General features: G+C 27.8%; 2 protein-coding genes across 3 annotated transcripts in view; one reads left to right on the top strand and one right to left on the bottom strand.

The window, feature by feature from the left end:
• Positions 1-80: 80 nt before the first annotated feature.
• Positions 81-2,174, bottom strand: LOC132947863 (DNA-directed RNA polymerase III subunit RPC7-like). Its single transcript, XM_061018096.1, has 2 exons — positions 2,100-2,174; positions 81-1,383 (listed from the first exon to the last, which is right to left on the bottom strand). The coding sequence occupies exon 2, from the start codon at positions 1,317-1,319 to the stop codon at positions 549-551; it is 771 nt and encodes a 256-aa protein (XP_060874079.1). The 5' UTR covers positions 1,320-1,383; positions 2,100-2,174; the 3' UTR covers positions 81-548.
• Positions 2,175-4,322: 2,148 nt separating this feature from the next.
• The window catches only part of LOC132947862 (lysine-specific histone demethylase 1A), a 418,533-nt gene continuing 396,107 nt past the window's right edge, over positions 4,323-26,748 (top strand). The window contains exons 1-13 of one of the 2 annotated variants that reach the window (XM_061018094.1): positions 4,323-4,546; positions 4,655-4,936; positions 5,087-5,199; positions 5,262-5,406; positions 5,784-5,917; positions 6,016-6,177; positions 6,270-6,386; positions 6,447-6,638; positions 6,709-6,854; positions 7,256-7,346; positions 7,456-7,587; positions 7,690-7,763; positions 10,754-10,902. In XM_061018094.1, the coding sequence (XP_060874077.1) occupies positions 5,164-5,199; positions 5,262-5,406; positions 5,784-5,917; positions 6,016-6,177; positions 6,270-6,386; positions 6,447-6,638; positions 6,709-6,854; positions 7,256-7,346; positions 7,456-7,587; positions 7,690-7,763; positions 10,754-10,902 (1,378 nt within the window). In that variant the 5' untranslated portion in view covers positions 4,323-4,546; positions 4,655-4,936; positions 5,087-5,163. The remainder of the gene's footprint in view (positions 4,547-4,654; positions 4,937-5,086; positions 5,200-5,261; positions 5,407-5,783; positions 5,918-6,015; positions 6,178-6,269; positions 6,387-6,446; positions 6,639-6,708; positions 6,855-7,255; positions 7,347-7,455; positions 7,588-7,689; positions 7,764-10,753; positions 10,903-26,748) is intronic. The other variant, XM_061018095.1, reaches the window with a different exon arrangement.

Raw genomic sequence — 26,748 nt, 5'->3', positions numbered from 1 at the left:
GAATAATTTTATTTTTTTTCATAAAATTTAAAAATGTCTCAAGGATATAATTAGCTTAAAATATATCAAAAACGTTGCCATACATGGAAAATTAATAAATATATTATGATGCTTTGTTATTTTAACAAACAGCACAAAAGTGAATTAAAATTAACTAAACAATTACATGAGAAATGTTATTTCAAGGGTTTTATTTGTACAAAATAAAAGTATATTAATAGTAATATAATATTATTGATATAATCAAAATTTAACATAACTTTTACAGTCGATCTGAAATCACATCATCATCAAATTTCATAAATTATATTTAAATATAAATTAGCATTATCTATGATGTATTTTATACAAATTAAACTTAATAAAATAATTATTACATTACAATTGAGTTTTGGATTTATCACATTAGCAATTTAATCCACAGCCTGATTTGAAGAAAAATTTAAAAAACCAAATGTTAAATAAAAACATTTTTCACATTGGTTAATTTATGTAACAAAAAAAAAACTCAAGCATTACAATTTATTAAAATCATTTTTAGAATATAATTAATAAATTGCATCATTATCGTCCAGACCATCATCATCATCATCATACCCTTCGCCATTATCAAAATAATTTTTATTGTAATCTGTACCATCATCTAATTCATCATCCACATCACTTTCAAATTCTTCCTCAATATCTTTGGGCTGCTCATCTTTTTCTTCATCTTCTTTTTTTTTTGGTTCTTCGCTGTCTTCAACATCAATGTCTTCTTCTTCGTCAAGTTCTTTGGCAATACTTTCATTAATTAATAATGATGTAGTGGGATTATCAGTTTTTGCTTTTTTTTTGTTGGCAGGGCAAAGGAAATCGTCAATTTTATTTTTCTTAGCAGAAACAATTTCCTGCAGTGATAAATAGTCATGATTAGTTATCTCAGATTTTAACTTTTCCATCCACTGTTTATCAGTTAATAATTTTTCATCCAGTGAACTTTTTTTTTTTTTCGGTAACAGAGATGGTGGAAAGTAGTTATGGTTATCTATAGATTTAAGGTATGACCAAGGGCTAGTAAACTCCTCTTTCGAAATAAATGATGCAGCATTATGAAAATGTTTGGCTAACTTCTTTTCAAAAGATATCAAATCATCATCTTCACTATCTTCTTCAATCTCAGTAACAGCTGCTCGCAAAGGTGGAAAGAGTTCTGGGGCTTTAAAATCAAGTGGATCGTCTGCTTCTAATTTGTCAGGACCAATGGATATATGTGGACGACCTACATTATTACCACCTCCACGCCCTCCTCCTCTCTTTCCTCTTGATGATCCAGCCATCAAACTAACACTTTTCTAAGCTTTTAGTTGTAGTTGATATAGTTTGTTTATGTGGCAAAGTTTCCTAGAAGAAAAAAAACAATAAATGTATGATTAAATGTAAGGTAATTAATAATATAAATAAGGTTGTAAAATTGAATTGAACATTGAGTCCTATAGTTAAGTTATATTAATACTACTGACAAATTTATCATTTGCATCTGTGTAATAAAATTTATTTAAAAATTATTATCTATTATAATATATTGTATTAATTACAGTAATGGTTTTGTTTCATGAAATTTAAATACCATAGAATATGTTTAAAAACTAATTAGTTGAATGTTATGGTAATAACTGAAATATCTTGATTAAAATACATAGTGAATTAGTGATAATAGTATAATACATAATTCTACATACATGAAATAATTTAATGTTAAGAGTATTATTTTCAAATTTAAACTATTTTAACGAATTGTTCTTAATGGATAATAGTATCGATAAATATAATAAACATTCTTTTAATAATATATTAGTATTTTTATTGTTAATGTAGTGTAATGAAACAAAATATATAGTTAATACAATAGCACATGCCATATTTAAATATAATATAACTGTATGTATTGATATTAATAACAATGGGCAAAACATATAAAGATACAGTTTTATAAACCATACAATTTAAGCAAATTTGTGCTTCATTAAAATTCATATTATAATATTTAAAAAAAGTAGTAAAATGGGTATACAATATCTAAAAATAGTAACTTTCACAAAACATAAACATATACTTACAGGGTCATAAATAACTTTTACAACTAGAGAACAACTTGGGCATGTAGCATCAGTTTCTCCGGATTCTAATTCTTCCTAAAACAATTATAAGCTTAAGTTATTTAAAATATGCAAGATAATATTGAGAAATGTTTAATATCTATACTATATATTATGACAAAAAAAGATAAATGGAAATTATACAATTTCTTAAATGCTTAATTATTTAAAATATATTTAGTATTTTGATTATACATCTTGAATAATTGAAGCACCTACCAAAAATGAGAATAAGAATTTTTACATAAAATTTATAACATTAACGTAATAGGACATAGGTCTTGTGATCTCAAAATTTAATCTTTACTGGATAAATCTATCAAACTTAATAAACTATTATATTTAATAAAAAGTATTAAGATTAATACTTAATGCTCGCTCCCACTCTCTAAAAGTATTACTTTCAAAAAATAAATTCTCATCTTTAAAAACAAAACTTCAAATATATAAGTCTCTTCTGAAACCCATATGGACGTACGGGATTCAACTATGGGGATCGGCAAAAAAATCTAATTTAAATAAAATTAAGGCCTTCCAAAATATTACTCTTCGTAAAATCACAAATGCCCCACCCTTCGTCTCTAACATGACCCTCCACCAAGACCTAGGTATTAAAACAGTGGAAGAAGAAGCTGCTATCTTCTATAAGCGTTTTTATAATAAATTAGAAAACCACGAAAACCCTCTGAATAAAAATCTACATATCCCATCACTTCCTGGAAATCCCCGTCGCAGGCTGAAAAGGAAATGGTGTAGGGATCACCTAACTTAATCCTAACATTCCTAAGCTAAATAATCATATAATAAACAAGCTAAGTGTTACTGATGGGTGGCTTCTTATTCACGTAACCCCATAATGTTTTGTACCCTAATCTCACATATACTTATTGTGCTTAATTGTATTGATTGTATATTTCTTGTAAAAATAAAAAAAAAAATAAAAAGTATTGATTAAAATTTTTTTAATACATACTCTATTTAAGATAAGAATTATACTCGGCGGCAACTAGTTTATATTTTGTTGCCTTAACCAAGTTAACCACGTGGCATTCACCTATCTTATAGTACAAGTTGTCCACCAAGTATAGTTATTAACTTGAATATAGTATGGTTTATTTACAGATTGTGTAATTATATAAATTAATAATTATAAATATATTATAGTTAATTTAAAATAGGAAAAACAGTTTTATAAACCTTCATATAATAAGAATGTACATTTGTTTCTTTTGTCATAGTGTTAATATGAATTAACAAAAACGGGGACATTCAAATTTTTTTGTAGTTAAGAGTATTTATTTTATAAGGTAGTTTAATAAAAAGTTTAATATTGCACAATAATAATTAAAAATATTATGACAAGATAATGTTTTGAACAATTCATATTAGTGTAAAACTGTTTCTTTAATAGTGTTTCTATTCTTCTGTAAATCATAGAAAAATAAATACCTACCTAACTAAAAACCTAATTTTTCATTAAAAATATACATGCCATGTACCTACAATATAGTATGTAATAATTAGTATGGTTTAAATATATGATAATTAGGTATATCTTAATTCTTTAAATACTTTTGTTATTTGAAAACGATCCCCACATGGACATGGATAGTAGTACATTTCATCGTCTTCATCATATTCAAAATCTTCTATTTCTACTTCGTCGTGATAAATGGACATTTGAAAAGATTATCTGAAAATATGATTTTCAATAAATATAATTATGTACATTTATCAGAGTAAATCTAAATAAGGTACTACCTATTACTATAGTTTACAATACCTAATTTCACTGTCAGTACAATACCACTAATCATAAAAAAATATAAATAATTTACTCACAGCTTACAGGTATTTATTGAATAATATTTAAGAATCTTCTTATGTTAAGAAAATAATGGGTAAATGTAATTACTTATTAAATAATAATTAATAACATATTTTGACTTTCTCACCATAACGGCATAACGTCAAGCTTGCAGTTACTATAGTTCGGTGGTTCGTACTATCAGCTTGAAGCTTCTTAGTTCTTATTCATTTGCAAATCGACATTCAAGCACGTTTTTGATAGGTATATACAAAATAACCTAACATTTATCAAGACGCTATCATAGTGATATCACATAATCAGACTATCAGAGTATGAGACGTCCTGTCCTGTGATATTATTATTTTCATAGTATTATTATGAATTATAAATTCAAATTTGTTTAGAATGTTTAGATTACCTTCCAAATCTAATAGAATTTGGTGTTAATGCGTAGAGAAATTATTTTTGTTAGTTATAATCATACGGACGAGCCAAACTAAAAAATGTATGAAAAGTAATCATGTTTAAGTTCCCCGCCCAATTGGTTTGAACTTTGAATTTACGATAGATAATCTGTATGAATTTATGAAAAATAAAGGTATAATATTTTAATTTTTCACTGATTAATAGTAATTACTTATTAGGAATATCAATTGCATAAGTTGTAATTTTACTAGTTTTAAAATTATTAAACAATTGTTTCAAGTACTTATTTTTGAAGTCTGAACCGTAAACCACTAATGGATTCCGTTTCTCTTAACATTCCCGGTATTTTGTTATCATTATCACAATGAGCGCCAAACTCAATCTCTGCAGCTGGGCTTATGAATATTTGTGACAGATGTTTTGAACGTTTTGTAGTTCTGTCTCATTTCATTTGAATTTGAATTTACTCATCGTCCTACTCATTTTCCGTAAACTGTCTCTTTTCGGTTCACGTTTATTTTGAAGTTGATAATTTACTGAAATTAAAACCTATTTACCCTTGGTAAGTGTTTTTTTTTTGTATAAATGTATGTATAATATTTTCTTAACAAATGTAATTCATAAATACAGTCAAATAATGTCTGTAATTTAAATTTGTAACTATTTCAAAGCTTACACCAACCTAATTTTTTTATTTTACTATTTTTTTTAGGAAGGTATATTAATATCAATCAGTTTATTGTTGTTACATAATTGTGAACTCAGTCGTTTTTGTCTTAAGTAATAATCATGAGTGCATTGATTAATCGTCGTAAGCGGATCCGAGTAAGATTACATTTTTGGTTTTATGCAGAGCAATAATAATTACCTTGAACTTTGTTTATTAGTTGAATTCAGGTGCACCCAATGAAGATGATGCTTCTCCCAATGTAACGGATAGCGCTCCTGACAATAATGTATCTGAGGATAATGCAACACCAATGAAAGATGAGGTTGATTTTGAATTGGACTCTGAACAAGATGATCCCACGGGTAAAAAATTAGTTTTTCAATCATCAAACAATGAAGTAATATTATATAATGATTTGTGGTAAATTTTAAGAATTTAAATTTTCAATTCTAATTTTCTATCTCCAGGTAAAATTTACTTACCACCTACATAACTTTAAAATGTTGTCCCAATATAATAACTGAGTTGATCTCAAGCTTTTTTAAGCTTTTAAGTTTAATAATTTATTTATTTAACATTAATTTTTTTTTTATAGTTTATCTTACTTAAAAATTCTTTAAACATTTTGGTTCCCTAACCATATTTTTATAAATTTATGTACTAACTAATTTTAAGACATTTGAATATAGGAAATTATCTATATTATAATATACATAAAATCAATTTTTAATTTTATTAGGTTTGGAAGGAGCAGCATTTCATAGTCGTCTACCATTTGATAAAATGACTTCAAATGAAGCCTACTGTTTTTCGGACGTGGCTCACGGACCAACTCAAACTCAGAAAGTTTTTTTACACATTCGCAATCGATTGGTAACTAAATACTAATTATTGTATTATTTTTCAAATATTTATATTAATTCTAGGAGAATTTTAATAAAAAAATTACCTTTATTTTGTTTTATCATTAGTTACAACAATGGTTGGATAATCCAAAACAACAATTACTTTTTGAATCTGCTTTGCCATTAATTGAACCACCGTTTAATACTGATAAAGCTCTTATTCAACGGATTTATGCATACTTGGAGCGCCATGGATTCATAAACTTTGGAGTATTTAAGAGATTAAAAGTAAGAATAGGATATTTAGTTATAATATTATTGCATATTATAAAAACAATTTATTATAAAAATAACTAATGCTCTATTATTTATATTTATAGCCTCTGCCTGTAAAAAAAGTAGGAAAAGCTATTGTGATTGGAGCTGGTATTGCGGGACTAGCTGCTGCTCAACAAATGCAACAATTTGGCATGGAAGTTATAGTTTTAGAAGCAAGGGTACTATAATAACACCTACATTTATTTTTAATTTTATACCTAAATGATAACTTAATTTAGGATCGAGTTGGTGGTCGTATAGCTACTTTTCGTAAGAATAGTTATGTTGCTGATTTGGGTGCAATGGTAGTTACTGGTCTAGGAGGTAATCCAGTGACAGTGCTATCTAAACAAATCAACATGGAACTTCATCGTATACGCCAAAAATGTCCACTATATGAACCTGGAAAATTAAATGCATTGGTATCTACTGTAAGTAAAAACTTTATTCATTAAATTATCAAATATATAACATTTTAATGCAATATTTTTTATATTATAGCAAGTTCCTAAAGAAAAAGATGAAATGGTTGAGAGAGAATTTAATCGTCTTTTGGAAGCTACTAGTTACTTATCTCATCATTTGGATTTCAATTATTGTAATGGAAAACCTGTTTCACTAGGTCACGCACTGGAATGGGTTATAAAGTTTGTATTCTTTACTATATTAATAGTTTCTTTTTTAATATTATTAAGAGTGATGAACTATAATTGTATTTCCACTCTAGAAAAATTATGTTCGTCTACAAATTTCTTATAGTTAGGAACATAAACTTTTTAAAAATGTTTTTTGATAGTGATTTGGTCAATATTCATAGTTAACCTGTATCTAATTTCAAATTTGAGTATTGCATGAACCTTGAAAGTTTTAATTAAAATACACATTTAAAAAATCTGTTACTAAATCCAAACAGTTTTTAAAGTTTGTAATTTTATCTATTAATTTTTTACTATAACTTCCATTGGAAAATCCTCAATAATTTAAATTTAAAATGTTTATTGAAATATTATGGTTTATCATTAATTTGCCTACATTTTGTATATTATAGACTACAAGAGAAACATGTTAAAGAAAAATTGATTCAGTATATGAAGAATGTTGTAGCTTTACAAGAACAATTGAAAACCAATTATAAAAAGGTATATTCAATAATAACATTAACATAATTACTATGTTTTATTTAGTATTTACATATATAATATTGTTTTTATTATATTTAATATCCTAAATTTGGATTATTTTGTTTAGTTACTCCAAGTGCAAGAAACTTTAAAAGATTTAGCTACACAGCAAAAAGAGAATGCTGAAGAAAAACATAATGATGCTAGTTCAAATTTTGCGTATCTGTCTGCTACAAGAGAAATGGCTATTAATCTCAAAGTAAGTTCAAATAATTTTACAATCTTAATTATTAAATAATTTTTTATGAAAATAATGGATATTATTGTGTTCATATTTAATTTATGCGTATATTTTTTGTAGCAATGGGATGAACTAATAGAACAAAAGAATGAAATTGAAGAAAAATTAAAGGAAATGGAAGCATCTCCACCGAGGTATAATTAATAATTATATTACATTTTCACATTTATATTTGTTGTTAATAGTTTATTAATTATTTAGTATAATTATTTATTTTATTTACTTTAAAATTGTAAGTTACAACTAGTGCTCAATAAATTGCTTTGTTGCCATAATAATTGATTAAGATTACTTGCAATATTTCCACAAGTAGAACTTAATAAACTTATTTTAGGCTTGAAGCCTTCTTGGTTATATTTTTTCTGAAGAGGACGCTACACCCGCATTTGTTGTCTCTATCTTACAAATGTACAGCATAGCAAAAACTATTTTGCGAAGAAAGAACCGAGAAAGCTACAATCATAACTAAGAAATGAGATTTTCAACACATTAAAAGGAGAACATTGGCTGTGCAATGTCGTTTTTATTATTTTGATATCACTTATACAAAAAAAGTTTTCAAGTTTAAAAACACAAACAATAAGAATTTCGTATAAGTTATATAAAAGAAAAGGTGGACAAGTTGGTACAGCTCTACTATACAGTAGTTGTTGAGCAGGTCATTGTAATGGATGTGTTATATTTGAATTCAATGATAAATTAAAGAAACAAAGAACCCACATCATTTTTTGCTCCGCTCAGAATCTAAAAATAAAAATGACTTTGCACATCCAAAGTTCTTCTTTTTATGTGGTAAAAATCTCGTTTCTTAGTTATGACTGTAGCCTTCTAGGTTCTTTATCGCGCAAAATAGTTTCTGCTATGTTGTTCATTTGTAATCTGATGGTGACAACACGTGTGGATGCAGAGTCCTCTTAAGCAATATTATTTACATGAATAATTTATAACATAAACTAAAACACAACATGGAAGTTTTTCTTCTGTATAGAAAGATTTTGTGTGTAGCTCATCATTGAGTAGGTCACTTATATACATGATTAATTTTAATTCTATGATAAATTATTGAATACAAGAAATGATTTTGAGCGGGAACTGTGTTTCAGTCTTTATTTCTATGATGTTTTTATAACTTATTTATGTTATTATAAGTAATATCTGTTTCTATTTGTAGTATGGTACGTTGAACTTATTTTTGCCAAAGAGCACGCATGAATTATATAATATTATATCATACATTATTATTAGCTTATAAGTAGGGTTCGGATTTAAATGCTCTAAAATCTATTCAAAAATTACCAAAAATTCCCTAAAAATTACTTTCATACACAATAATGCTCTTAAAAAATTACCATACATTTTTTGATAGGGATACAAGCGAGAGAAAAATACCAGTTTAACTTTTGGAATTTTCAACACTTCTTTATCGTAATTAAACTAACAATAATACGAAACTAAAGTAATGAAATTAGGCACATCGCACATACAATAAATGAACAGCATATTTAAATACATGCGATCACTATTGAAAAAATAAATGTAAAAACTATAAATATCCTTAATTTTAAATTTTATGATTGTACAAAATTAAAGATATTTTGAATTTTGTCTTACCTATAGCCTATAGGCCTGTTAGTTATTATCTACTAAAATACTAAATAATAAACTAATATATGTGAATAATAGAACCCTGGAATTTCAGTATAAGTGGAAAATATTCTAGTACTCGTACATTTTAAGATACTTTAGCAATTCCGTGTACTCAAACATTTTCGAGTATAAGACTTTTGAACTAGACTTGAAAAATAAATTTTTACTATTAAGTAATAACTCTAAAGACAATATTTCTTGATATAATAATTTGAATTTCATAATTTACATATTCATAGTTCATACTTTTTACTATATATTAAGGGGAATCGATACCGTGATTTTCTGTTTTTGTGTAACACACGCGCGACATAGTATTTTAGACGTATTTTTTGCCAAACATTTCAATTGATCTATTGACGCGATAAAAATTCTGAAAACAGATTTGAATTTGTCATCAAGTCTACTTGTAATCGACTTTCCCACATTTTTGATATTATCCCCGTAAATTCCAGAAAATGTCATATTAAAAAAGAGTATTTAAACATTTTTATATTTTAATTTTTGGAGAAGCTAAAATCAAAAAATCAAAATTGTGGGAAAGTCGATTTCAAGTAGACTTGACGACAAATTCAAATTTGTTTTCAGAATTCTTATCACTTCATTATATAAATTGATATGTTTGGCAAAGAATCCGTCTAAAATCCTATGTCGTGCATGTGTTAGACAAAAACAGAAAATCACGGTATGGAATCCCCTTAATATGCACTAAATAGTAAATATTAATATTACCAAAAAATGCTCTCAAAATGGAAAAATATATAAAAATGTATCTAAAATACATAGGCAAGATTTTTTTTTATAAGCATTTAAAGTTCAAATGTTAACAACATTTATCAAATTGAAAACGAATTATTTTGGAGTTTAAATTTACAAAATTTTTAATTTTTATATCTAAGGATTGAAAATTTAAATTAAGGTTCCAAGTAAGTAGTTCATTCTGTAACCAAAAAATCTAAAAATATATAAATACAGTTTTTTTAATAGTTATAAGTTAAAATGTGGACAAAATTACATATTGCACCAAGAATAACGATTTTAGTTATCTTGTTGCAATTTAAAAATATTATTTGTGGATACTTGAAACTTTTAGAGTAGGTATATTATTATATTTTATACACACAAAATGTTATTACATTTTCAAATGCAATTTTTTTCGACCAAAATAAATTTAATTAACCTACTGTAGTACTAATGTCTAATAATAAAATAAATTACTTTAATCACAATAATTCCATAAAATATACCTACTTAGTAGTATTATAGGCTGATAGACCATTTTGGTTCAGAGTTATTTTTTCGTATGCAATGATTTTATATCATTGAATTCAAATTTAACACATCCATTACAGTTATACTCTCTAAACAGTCTAGACACTTAATATACAGCAGATTGTTACTGGCTTTTTTTTTTTGTTAATATTTTGCTTTATTATTTTTGTATAAAATTATATAAGAAAATATGTTTTATTTTTAGTGATGTATATCTATCAACTAAAGATCGTCAAATTCTGGACTGGCATTTTGCAAATTTGGAATTCGCCAATGCTACTCCACTGAATAATCTGTCATTAAAACATTGGGACCAAGACGACGACTTTGAATTTACCGGAAATCATCTAACAGGTTAGTAATAATTTATTTTTATTTAAAATCATTGGAGTTAAATTTTACATAATTTGGAAGTATGTAACTATTCATTCTTTGGTACTCCTCTTAAATGAGTCATATTTGAGGTTTGAATGGTTTTGTAGAAAAGAAGTCGATAAAATATAAAAATCTGTGATTTGCAAGCTTAGCTCAAACTATTACAACTTAAACATTATAATTAATATTGAAATTACTGTTGCTTGCTCTTTAAACTTTTTGTTCCACAGTGATAGTGCTTAGTAAAATATGTATCTGCCCTACATTGCTACATCTAGTATAGAAAATATGGGCCAACTAAAATTAAAATTAACTATTGGATTTTATGTAAATCAAACATTATTTTTTTGGTTTATCATACATTTTATGTTATATTACAGTATATTTATTTATGTAATTTAATTTATACTATTTGTAAGACAAGAATTTACTTAAATAAAACAATTCAAAAATAAGGTTAAATAATAGCCAGAAGCTACAACCGACCTAATTTGAATATTTGATGGTTGTTATTTCATCCACAGGCGTCAATATTTCTTACAATTTCAATCAAAATTAATTAACAAGATCTGTTGATTAAGTTTTGTATTGTTATGTGTAAACTGTAAAGAAAGTATCTTAATTGATGATTAGAAGAGAAGTGACTTGTGGAATTCCTCGTAAATATTTTTTTGTTCTATTCCCCTAAAAGTATTGTTATTATATTTTACTATCACATGTGATCAGATGATCAGTAGTCAGTACATACTACATAATTGTTATAATGTATATTGTTATACTTTAATTATACATTATAATATTATAGTAATAATTATTATAATTTTAACTTACAGTTGTTATGACTTACCCAACTAAGTTCCTTAATTTTACTCGGTTTATGAAATATTTCATTAATTTATAAAACTTATTATTTGTTGTTAATAATATTTATTAAATAAGGCAAACACCATAGTGCCATAGTGCCATAGTGGCAAACACGGACATAGAATAGTAGATTAGAAGTAAAATTACGACAATGAATGGTTAGATAGAAGATTTTCAAGAAGAAAAATTTGATACGTATCGATAGGGAATAGTTACGTACCGACTCGTATAGTCGTATCGAAGTCTTGAGTCCAACGGGTCCCGTACGTATCGCTTGTATATTGCACTTGTAACTTCTTTAACTCCAATTTCTTCCTTGAAATTCTTGATAATAACTAATAAGCAAAAACACATATTACGGATTACGGAAATCCCGTGAATTTTGTTTTTGACATTTTTATTGTATTGTAGTATTGAATTGCCAATTGTGCTGTCGAAAGCGGGTCGTTTCATTTTTTGGTATTTTTTTGGGGCATTTCGACCAATAAGCGGAAAAAAATTCACCCAGTAGCAAATGCTAGATTTTAATTTTGAAAACATATTTGAATTCCTTATTCTCTTTTCTAGGTTGTATAGAAAATGGTTTTTCGATTTTTTTTTTTTAGTAACACTACTAACATTAAAGTAAAGGTGAATTAAAAAAAAAGAAAATGTTTTTGGTACTATACTAATTAAACAACACAAAAAATCAAAGTAGTGTGGGAGTATACTTTTTTTTTTTTTCCTGTTTTAACCGACGACGCCGCGGGATCTGCTTTCGCATTGCTTCCGCGGCGCCGCCATCGTTTATTGACGGTATCAAATATTAATACATACGTGGGGGGCAGACGGGACAGCTCCCCGACTCACCCCGTTCAAGCATTTTCAAAATTTTACATTAACAATGGTAAACTGAATTTGAATGCATTTTAAGTTTTACTGGACCTCTTCCTGACCTTCTTGGGCCGACCGGAGTTCGCCGCCCTTGAATTCGCGTACCTGCCTCCGGTTAGCGAGCCGACCGAAGTCCGCCGCTCTGGATGTCTCGTTCTCACAACCGTTGTGCCCTTCGCAAGGCCTCTTCTTCGCGTTCATCTTCTTCTTTGGTCGACAGAATCGAGTGTGGGAGTATACTATACTACTGTATAATACATACGTGTGTTTCTCTTTAAATATAAGTTATAACACAAAATATTTCTGTCTGGTGACATGAGATTTTCAAGAGAATCTAAGGAATAGGTACTGAAACGCACATTTTTTGACGATTTAATATTTTTAGTCCCTTTATTGTGCGCATGCACAATATAACTTGCATTTTTTAAATGGCAAAATGTATTTTAAGCCAGATTGGACAGACCAAATTTTTTAAAGTTATTTTTTTCTACCAAGTATTCTGCCAGTCGGTTAAATATAACTGCCGGTTAGCGTTAATACAGACATAGTAAAAACGGCCCTTAGTTAAATGTTGAGTTTTTAAATTTATTTTTTCATGATTTTTGAGCATCTCATACGCATATCAATTGGCTATAGGTTAGGCCGGTTAGGGTACCTATATATTTATCTTTTTTCTGAAGGGTTAGTAAGTATTTATCTTAAAGCTCAGTTAGTATTATTTAATTTAAAAACTATTAGATTTTTTAAATTGCCCTTCAATTGTAGTTTAATTTTAAAGGGATCGGTTATAAAGAATATTGTATGACGCGCTGTTCTATTCCTTTTTAGATTTAATCATTTACAATTTTACAAAGGGATTATGAAGTTTTTGCTTTGAGCAAAAAACTAAAAAAACTGGATATACCGCTTCCAGTGTCGACAAAGAGATAAAAGAAACCGCCCCTGGGTACTTAAAATTACATCTGTCAGCATTGAATAGCATTTTTTTAACTACTTGAACTGAATGAATAATAATTTCTTCTAATCATAAGTAAACCAATTCAAAATGTTTAAAATTGTTTTTATCTGATGTGGTATGCATTTCATGGTAAATAATAGATTATTATTAATAAATTAATAAACTAATGTATAATAATCAGCTATATTCAATTAATATTCTAATATAAAAACTTTATATTAATATTAATTTAAAATAAATTATGTTTATCGTTAAAATTATTAAATTACGTAAATATCCTAAAATATATATTTTCTATATACTTGGGTCATATTTTAAATATCAAATCTAAATATATATATAAATGAATTGCTGTTCGTTAGTCCCGCTATAACTCGAGAACGGCCAGACCGATTTGAATGAATTTTTTTGTATGCGTTTGGGTGATGCCTCGGATGGTTTAGATTCTCAAATCATCCCCATAAGCAAGTGCGCCCGCAGGATCCCACCCGGGGCAAGATAAAAATTATTTATAATCTAATATTAGTTATAGCGATATCGATATTAAAGTACATGCAATTAAAAATTCCCAGAGGGGGCAATGGCCCCCTTGGCACCCCCTTGCGGGCGCCCATGCCCCTAAGTCCAACCAGGGGATGTGCTCAAACGGGGATTTAGAGATTTACGGTGGAAATTTTTGTTTATAAATGGTTGCCATGGGTTTTAAAGCTATTTTAATAATAATTATTGGTTGCCGTGAAACCAGTGTATTCATTCAATGCATTTAATTTTTTTGTACACTGTGTTTTAATATTATATGTATCGGTGGTTAATCCACCGTAGGTGGAATTAAGTAAAAACAACAAACTTGGTATAACTTTGATACTTTAGAGTTAAATCATACACTTACAGCACGAGGTCCGCAATCTACCGCAGGTAGATTACCTACCTGATAATTATACTGCTGTGAATAAGAATTTTTATTCCGGGGAACAGAAAAGTTAAGATGAATCTAGAACATCATACACTGAATATTAAATGAGGCATTGAACAAAGTTTGAGTCATATACAGTTTGTACATTTAACGGGTAACGAAGTGCCTATTTTTATTGTTTCATGTGGACAATGATCAAAAATATAGATCTATAATTTATTATATTTATGAAAATATTTGGAAATTTATTCTGTATTTAGACAAAATTAGACGATAGGCAAAAAAAATAATTTCATATTTATTTTATGTATAATATGTAGAACGTACTATGTATAATCAATGGTACCACCTACTCTATAATTTGTATAATATTATCGTATTTTATTTTTAATTGAAATGTGTCTTTATGACAATTATTAATTTGTTATATTTAATAATATATTATAAAGTAAAGAATTGTCTGGATTTTTAGAGTTATGTTCATTTGATGTATTTCATCTTGTTAGGTGTTTTTTGTATATGCATAAAAAATACTGCATAATGTAAAAATATGCAGTAAATATACATATCAACCTCAGCGGGGGTCTGCGTAGAGAAAGTTTTTGTTTAATGAAATATAATAAAGAGCTTAACATTGACTAATTGCTTAACGTTGTCTCAATAGACGGTATTTTATATTTTTTATTGCACACCTCATTCATATAGGTGTTTTTATGACAAATTATCTAGTTTATCTTTTATAAATTATATAAGATTAATGACAACTTATAGGCAATATAGGCCTATTATTTGAGAATTTTAATTTTATTTTATTCAACTACAGTGGTGTATTTAGGATTTTGTTGCCCTGGGTCAATATTTTTTTTTAATGCACCCACTCCCCTTGCTCACACAAAATAATCAAAGCAAATTGTAAAATGTATTCATTTTTTTTTGTCTATTTATAAAATATAGTAAACATATTAAAAATTAATATTTCTTGAAAAATGTATCGATAAAAGACCTATTATGGTATACGGCCTTCTTGTACTAAAAACATGGTTAAAATCAATATAAATATTTATAGAAAAAAACTAAATCGTCCAATCATAATAATTTATAATTTAAAATTTAAAAAATGTCATGTATCTACAGTTATTATTTTTTAGATTCATCAAACAATCAAATAAAATGTATCTTCCGAAAAATTTCCGTTTTTCCTTAATTATTTTTTGTATTCCTCGTCGCTTTTCTATTTTTGACCCTTTATAGTGCCAACTAGATTCAATTTCCCCCTAAAATAGATAATGAAATGAAAATCGAAGCATTATTTAATTTCAACTATTTATCGTATACATAGGTCAAAGACACACACAAAAAAAAATCATCACACAAAACATTATTGTAAAATCATTGTCGTCATCGCTTCATTCAGAATCTAATAATATTATGTATGAAATACAGTAATAATAATATTATTGTCATCAGTAATTATTTATTATTAGAAAAGTATGTTAATATAAATATTAAAGAAGTAATAGAATTATCAATGCAACTTTCTCAAAATATTTATTGTTTTTATGAATTAATACTATTTCTGGTAAAGTTTTTAAAATGTACATCATCAAACTTACAAGAAATTTTCGAATACAATTTGTTATATTTATATGTAGCTGAAGATAACTTACAAATTACTGTAGTTTGTAACTATTTTTTATATAGGTACTCTTATTGTACTAACAATACGATGTTACTAATACCATAGCTATAGAATAGCTTTATAATAAGATATTAATTTTGTTGCCTAAATCATTGTAAATCTATTTTCAAAAAATAGCTCCCACAAAAATTTGCTGCCCAGGGAAATTACCTCCCTTGGCCCCCCTAAATACGCCACTGATTCAACACTTATAAACTTATTAAAGAATTGAAAAATAGAGTTTCATTTCATCAATGAATAAGATATAAGAATGAAAACAATAATTAATTAATTTGTCATAAATATTTACAAACGCCAACTGGGAACTATAGTTATAAGCACTAAACAGTTTATAGTTTATTTTGTATTTTGTGTAAATGATGAAGGTACTAGGTCCATTGACTTTTCTAGTATTTGTAAAATAGGCGTCACTGTTGAATATAATTAATTTCGTTTTATGATAATGCATAATTTATAGAGTGGTCAAGTTACCTGATTGTCTACACACCATCTAGACTTTAGTGCATCATGGTTAAAGTAGAGTACAGATTAACGATCTATAATTGATCAAGTATTTTGATGTTCTTTTTCTTATATAAATATTTTAGTCTTGTCTACAACTGATATCACCAGGTACTCAGTGTGCTCAGATACCTTTAACCTCCATTACGTTGTGTATTATAACAAGGAGTTTGCTGAGTGATAATTATCATAATTAACATTTTTTTATGCTATAAATTAATTTATGTCGGATGGCTGTATGAGGGGATCACGCCCACCTGTTTTACTGGCTTAATATGTTTTTGATCTATTATCCTGTGTCGGAATAACACTATACTATCATCGGCTAAAATGCTTTTAATTAGAAAAGAAATAATAGGAAACAAAAATTAAAAATAATTTACAACAATAATTATGTGTCTAAAACTACTTTCGGATTAAGAACTCATGATTATATTATTCATGAGATGCGGTATTATAATATTATATTATTATCATATAGTAATACTAATATGATGTTTTGACACTGTGAAGTGTTTGTATTTCGAACATATAGACATTTTTTTGAATTAGTAAGAATTAAGTTCACCCATTTTAATTAAAACAACTATGTACTGATGTATAGACTATTGATAATTGATATATTACTAATTAGTTAAAATTAATTTAACAAATGATATAGGCAGGTATACAATTTTACTATTTAAAGTTATTTATGTGATAAATGCATCAAAGTTATTTATGTGATAAATAATGTATAAATCAACTGAAATTAGTAATTTAAATGTCGAAGTACATTTTTAGTACCTATCAAATATTTTGGCGCTTTTTGAGATTTTTATATAGGCATTTCAAATTTTCAATATATAATAACACAACATCATACGCCATGTTATTGGAAAAACTTTGTTCAATCTATCGAATTACTTATAGAAAAAAGATTTACTTAGTATATTAACAAATTATAAATAATTATTATCAAGGATTACACCGTCGCCGCTCAGAATCGTTTATCGTATGCAAATTGAATTCAAATTTAATACATCCATTACAGCGTGAACTACTCAAATAGCATATATGAGTTATAAGTACATAAATTGGAAAATTTTTTTTCATACTGTCAAAATTTGGATTGATTATTTAACTAAAAACGAACATGTTCGTAAATATTAGTTGTTACTTGTTACCGTGTAGTTCATATAAACATAGATACTAATAAAAGCTATTATAATAATTCATACTGCGTTTGCATGTCTTAAAACAAAATTTCGTTATGTCAGAATGCAATATGTGACTAATTGCCTTCAGCAGACTTCCTAATTTGTCAAATGTCTTTGTGGAATTGCTATGTAAAGCGTTTTATATGATGTGTGTGACATCACCGCCGGCATAGCTGATGAATAGGGGCGGTTGGATTAGACATGTTGACATTTCTTTTGCGTACATCTCAATTTTGCAGGTTCTGGCGGCGTTTATACTTTTCGGCATCTCGTGTTTCAAAGGGGTCGCGGTTTTCATAAAGGGACACCGACAATGTATGGTTGCGCGTGTAAGTTGAACGTGTTTAACTATAATTATAAAAGGTGCAGGTTTCGATTTAAACATCTCAAAAGACCGCTCAATTTAACCTTTCATGTCTGTCACCTTACACCGGAAAAGTGTCTTTCACAATAAATATAAAGATCGTTGAATCTTTTATATCTATTGTGTGTAAACAATTCTCTTTTTATAAGAACACAAGAACCGACAGATTTTAAAATACACGATATGTACTTATAGTTGTTGTAATTTTATTAGAGACGGTCGTAATAATGGCAGCCCTTTCACAAATATAGTCAGTAATATATAGTACCTACCTACATCAAATACTCCGAACCTTTAACAGTTTTAAATTTTTAAGCGCAAATACTTTGGGCTACGTTTTTCTAACGTAGTGGTAGTAGTAAAAAATAAATATAAACACTGTTAAGTTTTTTTTTATTTTAGGCACGAACGTACAACTATGGCGTTAGATTGGCTGGAAAAGTAAAAAAGAAAGTAGTAAAAACAAAAAAGGATAAGACTTCCAGAAAAAAAATGGTTAAATCGGCTATTTGTATGCTAGCGCAGGTATATACTTATAGAGAGGGTTCGCCGAAACCAAAATACGTATTTAATAGAGTTCCGGGTTTTCAGGGCGATGGGTACTAAATTTGTGACAAACGATGTGACGTTAATGGAAGTCGTGGGCGGCTTTTTTAATGCACAGTGTACCTCTACTGTAAATAAGAATTCGGGCACGTTTTCGTAATAAATTGGCAACAGGAAAAGGAAAAAATAAAGAGTTTGAGCAAATAAACTAATAAAGTACTGACGTTTTAAATAGAACATTATGCGAATGAAAGTTATTGTGTATTATAGCATACTATAATATAATGTACCTATATAATATATAATATATAATGCTCTATACAATGCTCAATACGTGTAATGAGCTTTTATTATATTGTTTTACTTTCATTGAATTTAAATCGGGTCAGGAGGTCTAATTAAGTCGAGCTGGAAAAAAATCAAACAAAAGAATCCTCCCCGAGGTGAAACAATATTCGCTGGATGTCCAGCTGTTAAAAGTAACATGAATTAGCGTAAAACATAAAGGATATCAATATGATCCGTTGTGCCTGATAAACGATGTTTAATTAAAATTGTCTTTAATTAAATCGTCGTGTCGATCGGTGTCTTGATGTTTTTGCAGACTCATGTTGCCTCTATTTTCATGGAATCTTTTTTAATATCTCCCAATCTTGAAGTGTGTTATTAATGTTGATTCAGACTAGTGACTACTAAAACAATATCAGGTATGCAGACTATAATAAAGTATACCACCTATACTACGTAAAACATAATAGGATGTAATTTTTAATATATTGCATTTAAATTCAATTTTGAATATTTGTTTTAATCTGTAATGCAAATTACAGTTATTATTTAAAACAAATTTAATTTTGTTGTAACTCGTTTAATAATTTATGATATTTTCTTGATAGATAAAATTATTTTACACTTATAGGTATTGAAAACAACGATAAAAATCGAAGGTTCTCAGCAACAACTGATAAACACATTGTATTACTACTAGGTAGGAAAGTAATTGCTTTGCTGTGTATATATTGACTGAATGAAAATATATTGACTATAACATATTTAAAGTATCTTATATCATGCAGCTTATAATTTAGGTAATTAGTTAAATTGTCCTTTAAATTTCAATATTTAGAGCCTGACAAAAATGTTTAAAATCAGTGGAATTTTTTATAAGATATTTATTGTTACACTTATTGTGAAATAATCGTTTTGACATAATAATTTTTAACTGAATTCTAAAAAGTATAAATATACAGGGCTGTAAACAAATGACGCCAAGTGTTGATTTAAACGGTTTATAATATATTTTTAATGTTTATAATATAATATATATTTCATTGCCTTAAACTTCATGTTTATGATAATATTTTATTTAATAGTTTTGATTTTGTGTTTTAAAAAAATATTTGTTATTTATTTATTTAACATTTTTTATTTTATATCTATTGTATACAATTGTACGAGTTTCTATATTTTTGAGTTTTTAGTTGTATACCTACCTATATCTAAGGTAGGTAGATAAAAAAATAACTATTAAGACCTTGGTCCCTCGATGAATCGATCTTACAGTGCTCGTACAGTACAGTATTCTTAAAAAGGGTTTGAAACATATTTATTTATTATCTGTATTGTCTTAACCACAACCGTCTTTGTGACTAGGCGTAACCACATAAACGTGGGGAACGTTTTTAAGTAGATATTTATGAAAAATGACTAGGATAAACGAGCCTCGTTACAGTTCAATCCCTCCCATCGCCCGAATGAAATAAATATAGTTTATAGTTAATATATAATACATGAATGGGAGTTCTAAGTAATTGAGTTTAGTGTAAGTATAATATTATTGTTTAGTATTTATATGAATAGTTGTATTTGATTTTTAAATTCGTATATATTTTATATAATATAGAATATCATGAGAGAATACATGTTTGCACATAATACCCTTTTTATTTAAATTATTGTACTTCCGTTAGTTCTGTAAAATATAGGCAAGTATTCATTTTTTCATCAACCATAAAAATATAAATATTATTTAGGAAATAAAATATAAGAACAGTGTTACTATTATCCAATGATTTAAGTTAAAGTTAAAATGTTTATTATCTTTGCATACTAATATAATTTAAAATTAACATTGAATATAATATGAAATGTTGAATACTAAGTACGTGCCATTATTACCCTAAAAATCTAGATTATAACTTTCTTTAAAATTAAATATATTTTAAAATTATCTGTAATATTAAGGTGTATTGTATTGATGTAATATGATAACGTAATTTTACTACTGCATGTATTTATTTCTGAATTTCTGTATAACTTTTATTTACCTACAATGTATTATATTAATACAATATTTAAATTTTTATAGTTTAAAACTTCAGTAAGTTGATTAGGATACAATATAATATATAGTATTAATATACTTTTAATTATGTAAAACATAACTAATTTATAATACAATTTTACTTTGAAGAACTTTAGTATAGACACACTTGTATAGCACAATTTGAAATGGGGCGAGGCAATATTGTTGTCAAAAAAATGTCCCTTCTAATTTTAATCATTAAAAAATTGGGTAGATAATACCTGCCGTTCTTATTTATACATTTATTTATTAACTACTTTACATTAGAGTTAATTTGAGACATTTTCAAACCAGTTTCGTATTTCATGTAATGGCATGTAAACGATTGAACTGGTCATTAGGAGACAAAAATTTGTTTCATTTAATATATAAAAAAAATACCGTTTGGAACACGGACATCTGATACGATAATCACTAGAAACAATCAGTAAATACTGTCATTTATTTTTAAATTATACAGTAGCAAGTAGCCAATCAATACATTTGTTTTAGCCATCCAGTAATCGCCAGTATTTGTATTCCTATAACACGTTCCAAATCTAACACTGTAAAGACATCGAAGCTGTTTTCTATACAGATATTTCTTGATGTTGAAAACTTTTCAAGTGATATTGGCCCTTCATCAGCTATAAAAGGAAACTGGCGTGTATTTGTTTTTCTGAAAAAAGAAAAGTTTCTTTGACTGGCGCCAAAGATGATAAGAACTCTGTCGGAGTTGATATTTTCAGCATCGATTGAAAATGCTTTCTGAGATTATAAAGTTGTTGGCGATTTCCGTCCAAAATGATAAAATATTTTTATTCGTGTGGAAAAATCTGTCCACATTCATGGTTATTAAACTCTTCGACACACAATTATTGCATGCAAAGCGTACGCACACGACACTCTCTTGATCTGCTAACCCATGTTTAATATTTAATACTTTTGTATTTCGGGTTTTTAAAATGAAGCCATAGTGCCACATGTAGTTTACCTAAAAATAGGTTTAGATGAATATAGAGTTAAAACCAAAAAAAGGTGGCAAGTGGATGTGGCTCTGCTGTACATTAGGTTACAAGTGGGTCACTGTAATGGATGGTGTTAAATTTGAATTCAATGGTATAATATCATTGTATATAAGAAAAACGATTCTGGGCGAAGACGGTCAGTCAGCCTATGGTATTACTAAGTATATTTGATGATATTATTGTGAATAAAATAATTTATATTGGGATAACCTATTTACGTGGAACTCTGTTTTAAATGTTCGATCCAACATAAAAGTTGAACATTTTATAAAATTTTAACTACAAAATTTTTAAATTTGATACAATTTGGGCCTTCCTCCTCACGTAATTTCATTTTGTTATTATCTTTAGTTAAGTTGTCTAATTTACTTATTGTATATTATATTACAGATTGTAACTATACTTAATTTGTTTAAAAAAAACTTATTTTACGTTTTATTTCTCGAAATGTCGGTAAAAATTACTTGAAAGCAGTATACAATTGGATCTGATTATTTTAACTTTATAATATTATATATAAGTAACCAACGATAATTTATTGTAATAATAGTAATAGGCAATAACTATACCAATATAAATGCATAATGTATTAAATATTTTCTTAGGCTAGTGTTCTAGATCGTATTTCATCAGCATTTACGCAACAGCCAAAAGGACGTATACAATACCTTTATAAAATTATATTATTGTAGTGCTTTTGAAAAAAATAAAATAAATCGTGAACGCGTCGAAATTCGTACACGGTTTACAGATGTTTTCTCCGATCCCGATGCCGTTACTAATTTTCCCGACGATTTTTGCCGGTGTTGGCGGCGGCGGTCCCTTTGGCTTTCGCGATCACCGTTCGTCACGGTCCGTCGTCGCATTGTATACGACGGCACGCAACGCACATGTCGTGGCCGGTCGCGCGCGCCGAATCGGCGAATACAGTATATTATTATACCAGGTATGAGGTAGATAGATAGGGCCTGTTGTGCAATTCATACACGCCTGTAGTTAATTTTTTTCTTGACGTCATCCGAATAACCGCAGACGCATCCCCAAACGACGACGACGACGATAATAATGATTATTACCTATTATTGAATTTTCTCCCGACCCGCGCGCATTCTTCGCTATATAATATACAGGATGTCTTGTCGTTTTTGTCACCGTCGATTGGTTTTTACAATCGAAATATTTTTGAAATAATTTAGGTCACAGAAATCGTACTGCAACAGTGTCTTAAACGAAAATATTAAAATATTAATTGTTTTCGCTGAGTCGGCCAATTCACGCAAACTTATGGTTTTCATCAAACATTCAGATAATTTGGTGAATTTCTAAGTATAACTCTGGTTGGGAGGTGGATGTATATATAATAGAGATACATTTATAAAATATATACCCTACAAAATATTTAATTTACTTTTACAAAATATTATTTATTATTTTAAATAAATAAAATCATAAGACCAGTACCTAAATATTATGTTATTCGATTTTAATTAACAACAATATAGGAAAATTAATTTTGTCTAAAACTACTGGTATTGAGTAAAAATTTCGGTTTTTCAATAATTTTTTCTCCAATTATTATTACTATTTAAGTGTTTCATACGATTCAATACCAAAATGCATTATTGATAAAATGTCTAAATCGATATTCTTATTTAGTTCCACGTATTTTTACGCACGGTGGGTCGTAATGTAATTTAGCCATTTAATTTCTATACTTCTTATTAGAAACGACTTTCCTACGTCCAATAGTTATCATCGTTTTTCGATTTGTTTAAACAATTTATTTGTCCATTGACTATATCACCTATCAGTACACTGAATACCTAAAAAAGAGCAGTACACTGTTTCACAACAATTCAGTGCCTCAGTGTTGCAGTGGTGCAATAATAAATGTTTGAAAAATATGTCATACTATAGGTAACTATTTTTTATTGAGATATTCAAATAATATTTTTTTCAAAGGACTGACCGATGAGGCGTACTTTAATCGTTTATAATTTGGTTTATAATTTTTATTCAAAGTTTTTACAACGATATTTTTACTTAAGGCCATTTATTGTACACCGCTGTCCGACTATAATATTATTGTACCGATCCATTCCTCGTGTCTCACATTTATTATTACTTCACTCATCTATCCATCACTGGGCTCCGAGAGTCACAGACTTTAAAAGAGATATCTTTTCTTCGTGTATATGTTTGATAAATCGCACATTAATACGGACACATTCCAATGAACCTTAAATCCAGGAGAGTTTCTCGGGTGAACCGTGGCAATAATGACGTCTTGAAAATAATATAATATAATAATGTAAAATATATTTACATATTTCCGTTCCGGGTCAATGTGTCGGTGACGTATGAAACAAAGACATCGTAGAACGAGGCCGGCATTCTCTTTTATGTAGGTATACCTATATAAAAAAAAAATAATATATTTTCCGTTTTCGGATATTACATAAATGTATTATTATTATCATTATTAACGTCCAAGGAAAAATGGAAAAGAATGATTGTAAACGTTTTGTCTTCATCACCCGAATTGAGCGCTTCTGTGAATGAGAAAGATTTATTTTTTTAGACCTCTGAACGATTTATCTTCATACACCTTTTTTTAAAAATGTATTCGTGGTCATGTATAGACTCTCATATTTAATACATTATATAAGTCCAAATTCATACGATTGGAATTACGTTCAATTAAAAATAATTAAATGTATAAAGTAGGTAATAGTTTTACTATATAATTTAAAACAAAATCAAGCCTTATTCATTAAACAAATAAATACAATAAAATATTCATATCCATCCCCCCACCCGGGGAACGGCAGAAACCTACGGGTGCCCCATTAGAAATTTTGCCAAAACACAACACACACGTGTACCAACCTACCCAATATAAAAACCTACAGTGCCCTCCCCCCACACCCAATGGCCCAAGTTGCCGCGGGTTACCCAATAAAAAAAAAAAAATATTCATATCTTATTTTAATCAAATGCATATGAACATTTTTTTTTCTAAATATTAAATTAATTTAAAAAATAATATATCCTTTTAGATCATAACATCAGAAGCAATGACTAATAATGGTTATTGGTTCATAAATTATAGTCACATAATTAAAAACGTAATTAGGAATACTTAAAGTTTTCTTAATGAGTGCAATTTCGTGTACAGAGGTTTTTACATAGAAGATAGAATTAAATAAATATTCCGTATACATAATAGGTCTATAATATTTCAGAAGATTTTTCTATTAAATTACTTCCTATATTACCTATATATATCCGAGAAAAGAGAATATAAATAATTATAAGTTTTGTAGTTAACACGAGAATCGTGTTTAAAATTGTGATAATAATAATGACTTTCAAATTAATATTGATAACTCACCCACTCACACACCTATGTGACCTACCCAAAACAGTGGCATACGTAACGTCTGTAGAAAATTGATACTGCTTAATGTGTACACGCGTGGGCAATAATTGTTACAATAAATCATAAGAATATTTTACAGTGTAAAAATATCAATATATTAGTGTAATAGTGTCTATTATGTAAGACGTAACTAGATTATTTGTAGACAATCTAATAATTGTAACACAAAGAGATCATAGTATGGTTTAAATTTATTGTGCTTTTCGTTTATTCAAAATGATTACTTATTTTTTATTAGGTACTACCCATATAGCTTAGACAAATTTTGAGTGTGAACATTTTGAAATTTCTACCGTATAAGACAACTGGTGGTAACGTCAAAGTCCGTCGGCTGTTTTGAAACAATCTATACAGTACACCGTTTTTTAATGGATTATCGTAGAACATAAATAACTCTATTTTATTTGTCGATACTAATTTATACCCGATGGGCTAACACATGGGCGAGTGAGAAAATATTCATAGGACCGCCAATGTTATTCATTTTTTTTTTAATTTACGACTGGCTTTACGATTATATGTGTTATTTTCCATCTTGTCTTATCCACGGGCCTTGTAAATCTTGTCGAGAAACTAAATTTAAAAAATATAAAAACATAAAAATCACCTACAGAACCCAACCGACGGACGATCTGTATAACTTTATGATATTATGATAAATGGGTTTTGTTACTCCTACGACTGAGTTGAGGAAAAACTTTATTTCGTACAGATATTATATTATGTCACATTTAAGATTTAAACCGATTAGCATATATTTAAGATACTATTATTTTCATAATACATATTTCAAATTAGAATACATTTTAATTATATTATAATATGGTCTCAAAGCGAGTTTGTAAATTGTCAATTAATGTTCCTATATATATATATAGTGATTCAATATATTCAGTAAGTACATATAGCTGTGGTATCTTGCGTCTATTTTTTAAAATTTCCAAACTGCATTATTTTTGACATGAACGTTGTACATGTATTTATTGGCTGGGAGTGTAAATCTAAAATTAAAAAGACGCTTTTCTTTCTTACATTTAAATGTAACAATTGTTATATCAGTTGTTCTGATGAACGCGTAAATAATATATTTTACG

The sequence above is a fragment of the Metopolophium dirhodum genome, chromosome 6 (assembly GCF_019925205.1).
Source record: "Metopolophium dirhodum isolate CAU chromosome 6, ASM1992520v1, whole genome shotgun sequence".
NCBI classification, from domain to species: Eukaryota; Metazoa; Arthropoda; class Insecta; order Hemiptera; family Aphididae; genus Metopolophium; species Metopolophium dirhodum.
This window is presented reverse-complemented; position numbering and strand designations above follow the sequence as displayed.

Coding starts and splice junctions, on each gene's coding strand:
- LOC132947863 (XM_061018096.1), bottom strand. CDS start 1,319: ATGGCTGGATCATCAAGAGGAAAGAGAGGAGGAGGGCGTGGAGGTGGT.